This window comes from Xenopus laevis, chromosome 2L (assembly GCF_017654675.1).
Source record: "Xenopus laevis strain J_2021 chromosome 2L, Xenopus_laevis_v10.1, whole genome shotgun sequence".
Lineage (NCBI taxonomy): Eukaryota > Metazoa > Chordata > Amphibia > Anura > Pipidae > Xenopus > Xenopus laevis.
The window spans coordinates 41483259-41497314 of record NC_054373.1 but is presented as its reverse complement, the minus strand read 5'-3'; the positions used below and the strand labels follow the sequence as shown (position 1 = coordinate 41497314).

At 38.9% G+C, this 14056-nt stretch overlaps 1 protein-coding gene across 1 annotated transcript; it reads right to left on the bottom strand.

Moving 5' to 3' along the window:
• Positions 1-1554: 1554 nt before the first annotated feature.
• On the bottom strand, positions 1555-14056 carry prdx4.L (peroxiredoxin 4 L homeolog; the record flags this gene model as incomplete). Its single annotated transcript, NM_001092449.1, is given in 7 exon segments — positions 1555-1689; positions 2668-2702; positions 5677-5807; positions 7001-7123; positions 7451-7567; positions 10924-11041; positions 13799-14056. Coding segments are annotated over 7 exon segments (804 nt in total). The 3' UTR covers positions 1555-1638.

Sequence of the window (14056 nt, the reverse complement as noted above, 5' to 3'; positions counted from 1 at the left end):
CAGCCTTAGGGAACAGCACACACAAGGCAGCAAACACGTGGCTTTTCACTAGCCTTTGCAGTGTGCTACCTTTCATTTCAATTTTTTTATTTCGAGGTAAAAGGAAAATGTGCTTAAGGCCTTTTTCTTTCACCCTACATGACATTTTCGTCAGTAATGGAATAGATAAATTGTATCTGACTCAGTGACAACTACAAAAAGAAGACAATACACAGTTGTAGATGATGCCAAAAGTTACAGAAAAGGTAGGTGTGTGTGTATATATAGAGAGAGAGAGAGAAATACAAGAGTCCTCTGCACTCAACCCATTATCAATATATTTAAGACAGCGACATTTTGTGCATACTGCTACTAAAAAATGCCTTACCCTTTAAACAAAACAGGGATTGTTTGTCCATATATTGCAATATATTTAAGCTGGCCAACTACGTCAAAGTCATCCCATATCTGGCCAGTCCTATGCTCAATTTTCATCTGATTCATTAAGAATTCTATTGCTTGATTATATATTTTATATAGTTTTACCTGCAACTTACTAGCTGCTTTCAAAGTAAAACTCCCAAACTTGGCTGTATATACACACACAAGAATGCAGTTTAATATTATTTCTCTATTAATGTTAGTTTTAATACGCATTAGTGAACATACTGCCTGCACTTTCTGTTTAGCCAGTGCAGCTGCATTAGGTTTTTCTTGGGTTTCCCTGCACTCCCCCAGGAGGGCAAACTCTATATTACAGGGGTAGATTACCTTTAAATTAACCTTTCATACGATGAAAACAAAAGTAAGACAATTTTAGCTGTTTTTGAACAACACATGTTTATTTTCTGCAGCTCTCCAATCTGGAATTTCAACAGCTGTCATGTCTGGTTGCTATTTATCCTATGATCCAGACAGAGGTTTGTAGTAAGAATGGGAGACAAATAGGGGCAGGTCCCTATATTTAATAACTATATATAATAATAATAATAATAACCTAAGCTAAATCAGGGATCCCCAACCACAAGGGCCGTGGGCTGTGCTAATTGTTTGGACAGTTCTTTTGGTAAGTTTAAAATGCACCCATGTATCTGCATCCCTCCCCCCGGTCCTCTTTCTTGAAACTGGTCCGTGGTGCAAAAAAGGTTGGGGGCCGCTGAACTAAATGATGAAAAACAGGCTTCAAATCTTTAGTTTTCCGGACAGATTTAGCTGGAGTCATTTAGTACTCCACATTTATAAAATGGTGTCCAAAACAATAATTTCCCACCAAACTGTATAGAAAATCCTCTATTTGTGAAATAGCATGCCATTTTAAAAACAATTGAACCCCTTTATATCTATCTATCTATCTCTCTCTATATCTATCTATCTATATATATATATATATATATATCAGTCTTCGCCCAGAAGTGAATGCAATGGTTTCCTTAAACTTGTGGAAAAGAACCTACAAACTAAAAGCAGCTGAAATGAATATAAATCAATTCCAATGACGTTGTGATGGTTTTGCTAGTTATTTGTTCTCTAAAAATAACAGCTTGTTCTGTTCATATAATCACACAGACAACAACATAGTATTAACAAAATTCATAGAATTTTATTTGCAAGCAGTGTAAACAAATACCGATCGATTCATATTAAAAAAAAACAGAAATGTCAGTGTTGTTTATCAAAATATTTCAGTTTTCCGGCTGGGTCAGGAATGATCTAAAATACAAAAAAGGAAAATAACTTTAATTGCATTCCTGTTGACTTTATCATAATTACAGCAAATCAAATGTTTAGCATTTTTTAAGATCATCTTAAAATCCCCATTAGCCCTAATAATACTATGTAATATAGAACTGGGACGTTTTCAATACAGATACAATCCTGTACAAGAGAAAGAGAAAGCCTTGAACGACAGGAGGAATTACTAATTATACTAATTAAATACACAAGCAATTCATACTTCCTATCATCACATTATTATGTTGCACGTTATTCCATTCTGATTGATAGTAAACTGACATTTAGGGGCACATTTACCTAGGGTCGAATATCAAGGGTTAATTAACCCTCGATATTCGACCGTCGAAGTAAAATCCTTCGAATTTCGAAGTCGAAGGATTTTGCGATATTCCTACGATTGAACGATCAAAGGAATAATCGTTTGAACGATTCAAAGGATTTTAATCCATCGATCTAAGGATATTCCTTTGATCAGGAAATTGTTAGGAAGCCTATGGGGACCTTCCCCATAGGCTAACATTGGCCTCGGTAGGTAGGTGGCAAACTAGGGGGTCGAAGAAATTTTTAAAGAGACAGTACTACGACTATCAAATAGTCGAAAGCTTTTTAGTTCGATTCGAAGGTCGAAGTAGCCCATTCGATGGACGAAGTAGCCATATTCGACCATTCGAAAGTCAAACTTTTTTTCCTCTATTCCTTCACTCGAACTAAGTAAATGGGCCCCTTAGTGTGCATGAGGATTTATTGGACCTTTATGCACTATTTACATTAAGTTCATACTCTAGACTCTTTTTTTAATATTTGGTTTCAACTAAACAATTTAATTTTATTCTACAGTTTCAAATGCTCCTCTGATCTGGCCTGATTTTAGAGTGTGAACAGCATGTTCTTAATTACTAAGGGTATACTATGCAATATGTTCATGGAAAACAGTATACTGTATTATATACTTACAGTTTCACTCCCAGGTTTCCAACCAGCAGGACAAACTAATACATAAAGGGAAAGAATTAAATGGAGAATTTAGTGTATCGCCTTATAAAAGGGCTACAACAGTGGAAAACTAGAAACCAGATATCCATAAAGTTCTCAATTAAGTGATTTCCCTTTTCTCTGTAATAAAATTGTCCCTTGTACTTGATCCTAAAGCAGATATTTTTTTTTTTTTTTTATTTCAGCAGACTTAAGGTATGGTGAACGAAATGACAGAAAACACCATTATCTGGAAAACTCTGGATAACATTCTGGATAATAGACCTCATACTTGTAGATCTTTATAAATCTGTACATAAACAACTATAATTTCTAAATAAATTCTCCAGATTAAAAAAAAAATACTCTTAAAGGAGAACTAAACCCTAAAATGAGTGAGGCTTAAAAAAATGCCATATTTTATACACTGAACTTGCACCAGTCTAAAGTTTCAGCTTCTCAATAGCAGCAATGATCCAGGACTTCAAACTTGTCACAGGGGGTCACCATCTTGGAAAGTGTCTGTGACACTCACATGCTCAGTGGGCTCTGAGCAGCTGTTGAGAAGCTAATCTTAGGGGTCGTTGCAAATTCTCAAGCAGAAAATAAGATTGGCATGTAATATAAACAGATGCTACAAGACTGATTATTAAATTCTGATGCTAATTGCACTGGTTTCTGTGCTGCCATGTAGTAATTATCTGTATTAATCAGCCTTATATTGTGACATTTATATTCTATGTGTACTGTATATTGTGAGTCAGTCCCTAAACTCAGTAAGTGACAGCAGCACAGAGCATATAAGTAAATCAGCAGAAAAGAAGATGGGGAGCTACTGGGGCATCTTTGGAGACACAGATCTTTACTGCTAAAGGGCTGTGGTTGCCTTGGGCTGGTACTGAAGCCCAAAACATAATGTACAACATTTCTAGTTTCTTCTTTAGTTACGCTTTAGTTCTCCTTTAAATTTCTGATGAAATTACAGTGGCTGCAAATATACAGCTCAAAGCATATTCTCCATGTTTCTCTGTAAAATGTAATCTACCACTGTGGGGTGTGTGAATATCCTTTCAAACCCCCCAGTAATAGAAGTAAGTGAGACATTTAACAGTTCCAATCCTCACTTCCCTATTCATTGACTGTTTTTGTCCCTAGACCCAAATAAATACCACATGCATTAAATAAGAGAACATTGTGCTCACATATGTGCATTTAAGATAGATAAACTCAATATAAACGAACTAGTGCCACAACATTAGCACTCCCTTTGGCTTCCTTCTCCAGTAAGAATGGGTGTGTGGCTGCAACTCCTCCATCACATTATTGATTATGGAAAATAATGGCTGTTCTATCAGGGAGGATTTCCAACCTTCTTCCCTTAACAAATAATGGAGAATATACAAGTGGAAGTCGTTTTCATTTAATGATTCGATTTCTACATGCGAATGTATTTCTATAAAAGAACTGAGGTACATGTGACATATGCACACTAGATTGATTTTTGAAGTTGCCTTTTATACGACTGTTCAATTATATTCACACACCGAATGCAAATGTAGACCTGGGAATAGGCACTCTGTTTAGTTAAGATATCCATGCATTATGTATAATATAATGAATAAAGTAACCCCTCTTGTAAAATATAAGGATATAAGTTACCAAGGAGATTCATGACCATATAAAAACACGAGGCCGAAGGCCGAGTGCTTTTATACAGGTCATGGAACTCCAAGGTAACTTCTAATATCCTCATATTTTGCAACTGCGAGTACTTTATTTATTATAATACACAAGTTTCAGTGAGTCATGTGACAGAAATGACATCAGAACTCACTGTTTTATAAGTATATAATTTACAAGATATTCATAGCTTTTGTGTATTATATGGCTGTATCAGTTGGCTGCATGAGTTTCTAAGAGTGTTGACATTGGTTCACAATTTTCAATTTGGACTATTTATTCTAAACTCCTCAATCTCAGTTTGAATGATCAATTCAACGATTTGTCAATGATAAACATAGATTTATATAAGTCAATACAGAGCTGGGGTAAAATGTTTAAAAAGCAGTACACAATCCAGTTATATTTTATTCTGTAGCTGACAAGAGCCAGGCCAACTAATATTTCCAGTTAATGGTAGCAAAACCGAAGACCATCACTAGATCGGGCCAATTGAAACATCACTTATTGTGGATTGTGTTAACAGATTATATTATAGGTGAGCAACCTAGATGAAAAGCCCTGCAGGAGCCTTGCAAGTCAAAATGTTCCATAATACAGATTCTTCTTACTTCCTGTCATTTGTAATCAAGTCATGTTATAGGCATAAGTCCTGTGTGACTAAATTCTCACATATTACACAGTGTAAGAACTTCTAGGGTCTTTTTTTTTTTTAGGGCAGAGACACACGCTCAGATTTGCATTCTAGCTGGCTGAGGCAGTTCGGGGAGATTAGTCGCCCGGAAGATGAGATTTGTCGCCGGGCGACTAATCTCCCCGAACTGCCTCAGCCAGCTAGAATGCAAATCGCCGGCGGGATGGCACTCGGAGTGCTTCGTTTTCCGTAGTCGCCCGAAGTTTCCTTGTGAGGCAACTGCGGAACACGTAGTGCACTGATTGCTATCTCACCACGATTTACATTCTAACCGGCAGGAGGCAGTTCGGAGAGATTAGTCGTAAGGCGACTTCGGAAAACGAAGTGCACCGATTGCCATCGATTTACATTCTAGCCGGCAGGAGGCAGCTCGGGGAGATATTTCGTTGGGCGACTAATCTCCCGAATCTGAGCGTGTCTCTGCCCTTAACCAGGTGGTGGCGAACAATCCAGAGATCGGATTTTGAGCAATTTCACCAAACAGCCTAATTACATGTTTGCAGTCATTTGCAGTGTAGGATGTGACAAAGAACTTTTACATCTGTGTGACAGAAGACACGTTATAAACACTGATCAATTAGATCTTTCGTTTTTAGACACTGGCTTACAACACTCACCTTCTCCGTGTTTGTCTGTATACTGGAATGCCTGAACTAGACGTAGTGTTTCATCTACAGACCTCCCAACAGGAAGATCATTCATTGTAATCTGACGAAGGACTCCTTTGTCATCAATAATGAAAAGTCCTCTGCAGATATTAAAATAATGTTTAATAATGGATTCACACAAAACTTTGTCATTGCTTAGAAGTTTTAACATTGCATTTCTTGAGGTCTTTTGAGGGTAAGAACTGTGCTCTATATACATATCTATGACAGTGTAAATTTGTCTAAAAACCTCTGAAGGTGGCAGAAAATTACCAGGGAAAAAGAGCTCAAGAAGTTTGGGCAGGAATTGTGACAAAGTAATTTTTGCAAGGAAGAAGGTCTGAAACCTGCAGCAATATAGCCTTAAAGAAGCTAAAACCTCCTAGGCGCAAAATCCCTCGCCCTCCCCTGTATTGCCACTCCTCCCCCCTGGCCTACCTGTCCCCCCTGAGCAAATGCCCCTAACTTGTTACTCACCCCTCTGCGCAGAGGCGTTTTTTTGGCGCATGCGCAGTAGGAGCATACTGTAAATGCTCCTACTGCGCATGCACCAAAAAACCCCAGTCAAAGCAGGAAGAAGACCGCTCGGGAAAAGATGGTGCCTGTGAACTCCATGGACAGGACCTGCGCAGAGGGGTGAGTAACAAGTTAGGGCCATTTGCTCGGGGGGACAGGTAGGCCAGGAGGGAGGGGGGGCAACACAAGGGAGGGATTTTTGCACCTAGGGGGTTTCCTTCTCCTTTAAAGGAGAAGTAAAGTTCCAATTCAAAGGCGGATGCCAAATGTTAGGGCTCCCCCAAGGATTGTAATGACGTACCTAATACCCTGGGCTGGTGATACTTTTAGCAGAAAACTGCACCGAGTGTTTGATCTTCTTCCCGTCTTCAAAATTCAAAGTCCAGCCTTTAACGCTACTGCTCATGAACGCCCACGTGAAAAGAGAAGAACGGAAGAGGGTAGCTCGCAAGTGCCTCAAGCTGGTGCAATTTTCTGCCAAAAGGAGCACCGGCTCAATCCTTTGGGGTGCCCTAACATTTGGCAACTCCTTATATAACAACTTTCATTCTTTTTTAATTCCCTGTGTAAAAAAGTACTACTGATTTAGACTGCACGCAAACCCCGGCACGTTCCTTTAAAGGAACTGGCCTTCTCCAAGATGAGAGCTGCACACACAAGACTGCACTATATAAATTTGAGAAACCAGAGAGCCACAACATACAAAATTATGCTATTCAATAAATAAATAAAATAAAGACAAATAAAGTCTGCAAATAAATATTAATAGATTAGAAACCTTAGTGTGTGGCCTTGGTCTTCTAAATATACTCCATAATCCTTTGAAATCTGATGTGTCAAATCAGAGAGCAGAGGAATTTTCATGGGCCCAAGCCCTCCTTGTTTGCGTGGTGTATTTATCCTAATAAAACAAAGATATATTTAGACTATACTGCATGGTAGAAATACAAACGAATATGCGCAGCAACCAAATATTAAATCACAGCCAACAACATTTTGACCTTCTTTATCCATTTATTTTATTATTTTTCTCTTAATAGATAGTCTGGCAGTGCAGAATGTCTGCTCTAAATTACATCTTTAATCGAATAATACCAGGGTGTCAAACAGAGTCGTTCTCACAACAGCCCTTAAAACAGCACTGGGCTATTGTCCCATGATGCACTGACTATTCCGATTATCTACACCAATTAACAACTGGCTGCTTATGCAAATAAATGGTACTAACCATGCCAAGTGTGTGAACTGAGAATCCACAGAGCAGGCGACAACTTCGGTGTTTATGGATCTAAATTCTTCAATTCTGTCTCCAAACGCGATGATTTCAGTTGGGCAGACAAATGTACTGGAAAGATAAAGGATATTTTGTTTAAGTGTTGTACTGCACTGCAACTGTGCAGATAGATATATATATAGATATATAACTGATATAATAAGAAAACTGCAAAAATATAGCTCCGAATTTAATTTTAAAGGGGAAGTAAAGTCTAAAATAGAATAAGGCTATAAATGCTGTATTTTGTATACTAAACATAAACATGAACTTACTGCACCACAAGCCTAATAAATGATTTTGGTTTTCAAAGTTGGCCGCAGGGGGCACCATCTTGTAACTTTGTTAAACATCTTTGCAAGACCAAGACTGTGCACATGCTCAGTGTGGTCTGGGCTGCTTATAAAAACAGCACAAGTCAAATAATATCTGCCAGAAGCCGATACAGCAAGACTGGTTAATAAACAGACAAGGGAAAGTTGTGCTCACCACTATTTTTTAAAACCATTAGGCGGGGGTGCAATGAGGGTGTGACCACAAAAAAGACTTTGACGTAGTTGGCCAGCTTAAATATATTGCAATATATGGACAAACAATCCCTGTGTTGTTTAAAGGGTAAGGCATTTTTTAGTAGCAGTATGCACAAAATGTCTCTGTCTTAAATATATTGATAATGGGTTGAGTGCAGAGGACCTCTTGTAGTTGGTTAATAAACAGAACATGCAGACTGCACTGGGTCTTGTGTTGTAATATAATCTAATGTGGATTTTATAGTTTTTGTATTGTTTAATACAAACTTTCTCCAACTCTGCAATCTTTCTCCAACCTCTATGATCTTTGTCCCTGCAGCTGGAGCTGGAAACAGTAAAGGGGGTGGTGTAAAGGCAAAAATAAAATCCAATACAAATCTCTACACAGTCGCCGAATGCTCTACAGGGAAATAAACAAAGCTGCTTGAGTTCTGCATGGTTGGGAAGTAAGGTGGGGACTCCCTGCAGTTCATAAGTATGATTGTTTCCCTACAGAGCAGTTAGGGACCGTATGACAATTCCTATCCACAGCAGTAAATGAAGGGAGAATTTCACTGCATACAGTCAGGTTTCTTATAAAAACAGCAATAGAAAATCTTGCTTTCAAAAGGCACTGTACTGCAAATCCACAAAGGGACACCCACTGCTATGCACTGTACCACTAAATGCGCCCATTAAAGCTGAAGTTTTGAGAAGATGTAGTCAGTGTCCCTTTGTGGATTTGCAGTACAGCGCCTTCGAGAGTGGGATTTTCTGTTGCTGATAAGCTGTACCGGCAAGGAGATGCCAGCGTCCTGCAAGACGCAGCGTCTGGACGGACACAATCACTGGGTGAGCTCTGATGCGGCCCACATTATTTTCTTTATTTCTTATAAAAACAGTACACATTTTTTAATTAAAGTATATTGGGTTTCTTTTTCATTTAAGAAAGTAAAAATTGGATTTTATTTTTTACATGCCCTTTAAACAATAGTTTTAACTTGCAATGACCATAAAGAATGTGCCTCGCTAGGAAATGTTACCTAAATGCATAATGGTTTCCATCTGTCTTTTCCTTTGTCTATTTGCTGTTAATTGCTGTTTCAGAGAACTGGCAGGCAAAAGCATGCACCAGAGCCAAATATACAATTCACATATATTTATATATTTAGCGCAATAACATGCAGCTGTGTCTAACATCCCAGTGGCCAAAAAGTTACACTGAGGAATGACAGAAAAAATTTTGGGAATGAGCTAAAGGGAAATATATGGTGGGTCACGTTTAAGTTAACTTTTAATATGTTATTGGATGGCCAATTCTAAGCAACTTCTCAACTGGTAGTCATTATTTTATAGTTTTAGAATTACATCAGAAAAGCTAAAATATTTAAATGTCACAGTTCCCTAGAACTAGACAGTACTACCTCTTTAACTAAATACACGCCAGCTTCTAACTGTAAATGATTAACAGGTTTATGTAGAAATATTGTTTAAAGCACAGCTGTATTTATTCACACACACACCTAAATATAAGGCAGTAAGGTCTTAGTTTTATTTATGTAAAACATAGGTTACATTTTGTTTGCTGTAATAGTTTTATTTCAAAGCACTTAAACTCAAAATAATATTTTCAAAGTGCAAATGTTTTGTTTTACATAAGTCAGTGTAGTGTATTTTTGAAAGAAATTGTCTATAGGGTGCTTGATATGGGTGAAAAAGTGAAGGAATATGTGCACTGGGTGCTGTGTAATTATTTACCTACACTCAGGACAGATTTATTAAGGGTCAAAGTGAAAATTCGAATTTTCTAGTATTTTTATAGAGATTTTGGAATTAGATTTGAGTTTGCTGGCCGATCCTATTCACCCGAGTTTCGATAATTATTTTTTTTTTTTTTGCAATTGGTCGAATTTTAAATAACTCCCATGAACTCGAAATTCGACCCTTGATAAATCTGCTCCTCAATTTCATAAACACCATATTTCTTTTTTATAAATGTCTTTGCACCAAGCAGATCCATGTTAATCACTCAAATCGAAGTAAGATTGTATTACAATCAACTTTGATTCAAAGTATTTTCAAAAAAAAAACTTCCAAAATCTACCAATTGACTCGAAATAGGTTCTAGGAGGTCCCCCATAGGCTAAAACAGCAATGTGTCAGGTTTTACATGGCGAATGGTTGAAGTCAAGGCTTTAAAGAGGCAGTGCATGATAACGTTCGATATTCTAATTTTTTTCAAATTCGATTTGAATTCGGAATATTCCCTAGGCGAAGTACACAAAAATAGCTTGAATTTCTAATTTTTTTACTTAGACCCTTGATTAATCTGCCCCTATGCATTGCACATAAAAGTGCTTTTCATAGATAACCCTGGACAGAAAAACATGCCAAATTTAGTGCTTTTTCATTCTTCAGTGTTAAGACTCCTTTTCATTACTGCTAGAAAAGGGCATGATGAGCAAACTCTGTAAAGCACTACATGACATATTGGTGCAGTACTTTATAGTGTAAAAAAAAATCAGGACATACAGATACTGTAAATAACACAGTGAAACTTCAATTTTACATCACCGGATTTTATGTTTCCCCTCAATAAATAATGCATACAGCATTTCCCTGTTTTTATGTTTTCCTGGATTATACATCATTTTTTCTGGTCCCCCAAAAAGCTCAAAATGAGGGTGCCTGCTGGTTCTGTGGGGCAGAGGGAGTGGTTCATTCACAGGTGGGCCCCCATTACTCCAGTCCGACCCTGCCTGGATACCCAGTCTGATACTGGTGGAGCCCTACTTCATACGGCAACCCTGATACGTCAAAAAAGATTAGAACTGAGAAGCAACTTTTGGATGTGGTTACCCAGAGAACATTTGCAAAACACATACAATAATACCAGGAGCAGAAGAACAGCATACTCACAAATCAAGAGGATAAAAGAAGAACACCAGGTATTTCCCTTTATAATCTGTAAGTTTCAACTCTTTGAACTCTCCATTTATTACTGCTGTTCCTTCCCAGTATGGAGCCGGCTTGGAAACTATAGAAATGCAAAGAAAAAAAACATTTAATTAAGGAGGAACTACAACAAACATTTAAAGGGGCTGGTCATCTTTAAGTATGATGTAGAGAGCGATATTCTGAGACAATTCACAATTAGTTTTCATTTTTATTATTTGTGGTTTTTGAGTTATTTAGCTTTTTATTTGGCAGTTTGTAATTTCAGCAATCTGGTTGCTAGGGTCCCAATCACCCTAGCAACCGTGCATTGAATTCAATAAGAGACTGGAGTATGAATAAGGAGAGGACCTGAATAGAAAGGTGAGTAATAAAAAGTAGCAAGAGATGTGCAGCCTTGGAGAGCATTTGTTTTTTTAGATGGGGTCAGTGACCCGCATTGGAAAGAGTCAGAAGAAGAGTGCAAATATTTTGAAAACTTTAAAATTGAGAAAATGAAGGCCAATTGAAAAGTTGCATATAATTAGACATTCTATAACCCACTAAAAGTTAACTTAAAGGTGAACCACCCACTGCATGGAACTTTGAGATGCTATTCACTATCAGGCTCTGTCTGTACCTCCACATGCAGTACTGTGTCAAGTCTTTTTCTTTATTGGCAGCTCAGATATATCAGTGGCCCATACTCCTTTTGCTTATTACTTTCCCAGCTCAAAGGCATATGGAGATGTCCCACTTTGTGAACATAAATAGAGGCCATGATGCAAGAGATGATGCCTAGGGCGAGATTTTTAAAAACATGCAGCTGAGCGTAACTATGCACAAAATAAAAGCCTTACTGAAAATAATGGAATACACACTATAAAGCAATTCCCAAGGGGCACTTGAAAGCCAACATCTGCCACTATTTGTGTTTTTCAGCAGAAACAGCAATATACCAAGGAAACACCATATTAATGAACTCTATGGGATCTGCAGGTTTGGAAATACACTTTGCTGAAATACGCTGCATATTTTCAATATGGCGAGCAAACTCTCGTGAGTTGCATAGCGCATATGCCTATTTGCACTGTTGTATGCTGGTGACATAATTACATTGCTTATTGATCAGTCTGGCTACATTTTCCACTTAGATTTTTTCACAAGAGTTAAATAAAACTGTGGGGAATGGGAAAAAACAGATGCATTTTGGGAAAATAAAACTACAGGCTGAAAAACACACATATCATGTGGGTGTGGTTTCATTTGCGTATTTACGCTCGACCACGTGTTTTTAAACACGCAACGTAAAAACGTCCTGTGTGACCTCGCCCTTAGCCTGAATTGTTAGGGACAGAGTTAGAGTGACTGAGATGAGGAAAGATTGATAATTCATGTGTACATGGGATACGCAAATGCAGACCCCTTATACAGTGGCGCATACCCCTACACCAAACGCACACACATCACATCATGTGATTCCAAAGCAACATGTCCAGTAACAGAGGTAGAGAAGAGAGGGCCTCTGGCAATGAGGCAATGATGGAACCATTCAGCTTGTGTGGGATGGGAAATAACATAAATGAAGGGTGTCTGCAGTACTACTACAACTCCCATCATCCCTCGACAACCAGTGCCAGTCAGTTGTGTAGTCAGAAGCTGTAGCTAGCTAAGTAACAGCTGGAGGTCATATAATCAGTGGCAGATATAACATTTTCCAATTCTCACCAGGGGGATGCAGGACATTTACACTTTGGGGTAGATTTACTAAAGGGTGAATTGTCGCCAGCGACTGCTTCGCACCCATCGCGTCACTTCCCCAGGCGCAAATGCACTCAAACTACACTAACTCACTAGCGTTATTTCGGCAATGTGAGAATTTGACAACGAAGATGCACCAGCGTTCATTTCTGTCTAGCGAAACTTCGCTAGGGATCTTGCATGCAGGTCAATTTGCATAGGGCGGGGAAATTTAAAGTTGTATGGACGTCTATGTTAAATATTGGTGCATATACTTACAAATTACACTTAAACACATGTCTAGGAAACCTTAATAAAGACAATAAGAGTTATTCTAATGCCCCATACATGTGCCCATTGTAAAATGAATGTTCCATATGGTCACAAATGTATGGTGAAAACCGGTTACCTAAAAAAAAGTTAGTTAGGACTTTTGCAGGCAATCAGGTTGAAAAAAGGAAAAGTCGCCAGCGGTTTTTGGACTTTGATTCATTTTCGGCTCACAGAATATAATGTAAGTGACAGAAGCTTGAGCTACTTAAATGCACTTCGCCTGGTCTGAGGTGGCGAAGGCGACTCTGGCGAAAGAGGTAACGTTCAGTAAAATGTGCATTTTAGTGAATTTGTGGAGTAGCATCCGTTTGCAAGAGCGAAAAGTCGCCTGGAGATACAGTGCAAATGAGCACTGGCGCCAGTCTCTTTCACTAGTGAATTGGCACCTGCGCCCGTTAGTAAATCAGCAATGTCCCTACGGATGGCGGAAAGCCTCTAGCGTTAGCCACTTTGCCCCTTTAGTAAATTTGCCCCTTTCTTCCTTCTCCTGCCAATTGTAACAGATCCGCACTGCTGGACGTGACACAATGCACAGCTAATCCTATCTCTTGTAGTGCTCGTGCGACCAATAGGATTTCACTTACGTGTCCTTAGCCAATGGTATGGGCCATGCAAAGCACACAGACTTTAGAGGGAAAAGAAAAGCAGTGCACCCCTTCTGTGGGCAATACCAACTAATAAAAAGCACAGGATTGCCTACAGCCAAGTGACCCCAGCCTCGGGTGTATGAGTGGGAGCAAGACTCATATACAGAGGGCTAAGCAGCATCAGGACAATAAATACCCACTTTTAGCTTTGCTGAGATGCAGAGAATGATCGGACACTGGCACACGACTCGCCTCCCCGGGGTACACCTGCCCCCCTGCGTAGAAGTGACATTCTCCATCCGGGGCAGTGCGGCCAGGCCGGGCTTGAGACTGCTCTTCCTCACACGTGACAGCGGCGGCTGACAGCAAGAGGAGACAGAGGGTGACAGCTGGGCTGCCCCTGAGATAACGCCGGAGCTGAAGAGCCATGATTAGCAGTGGCACGTCGTACAGCAAGC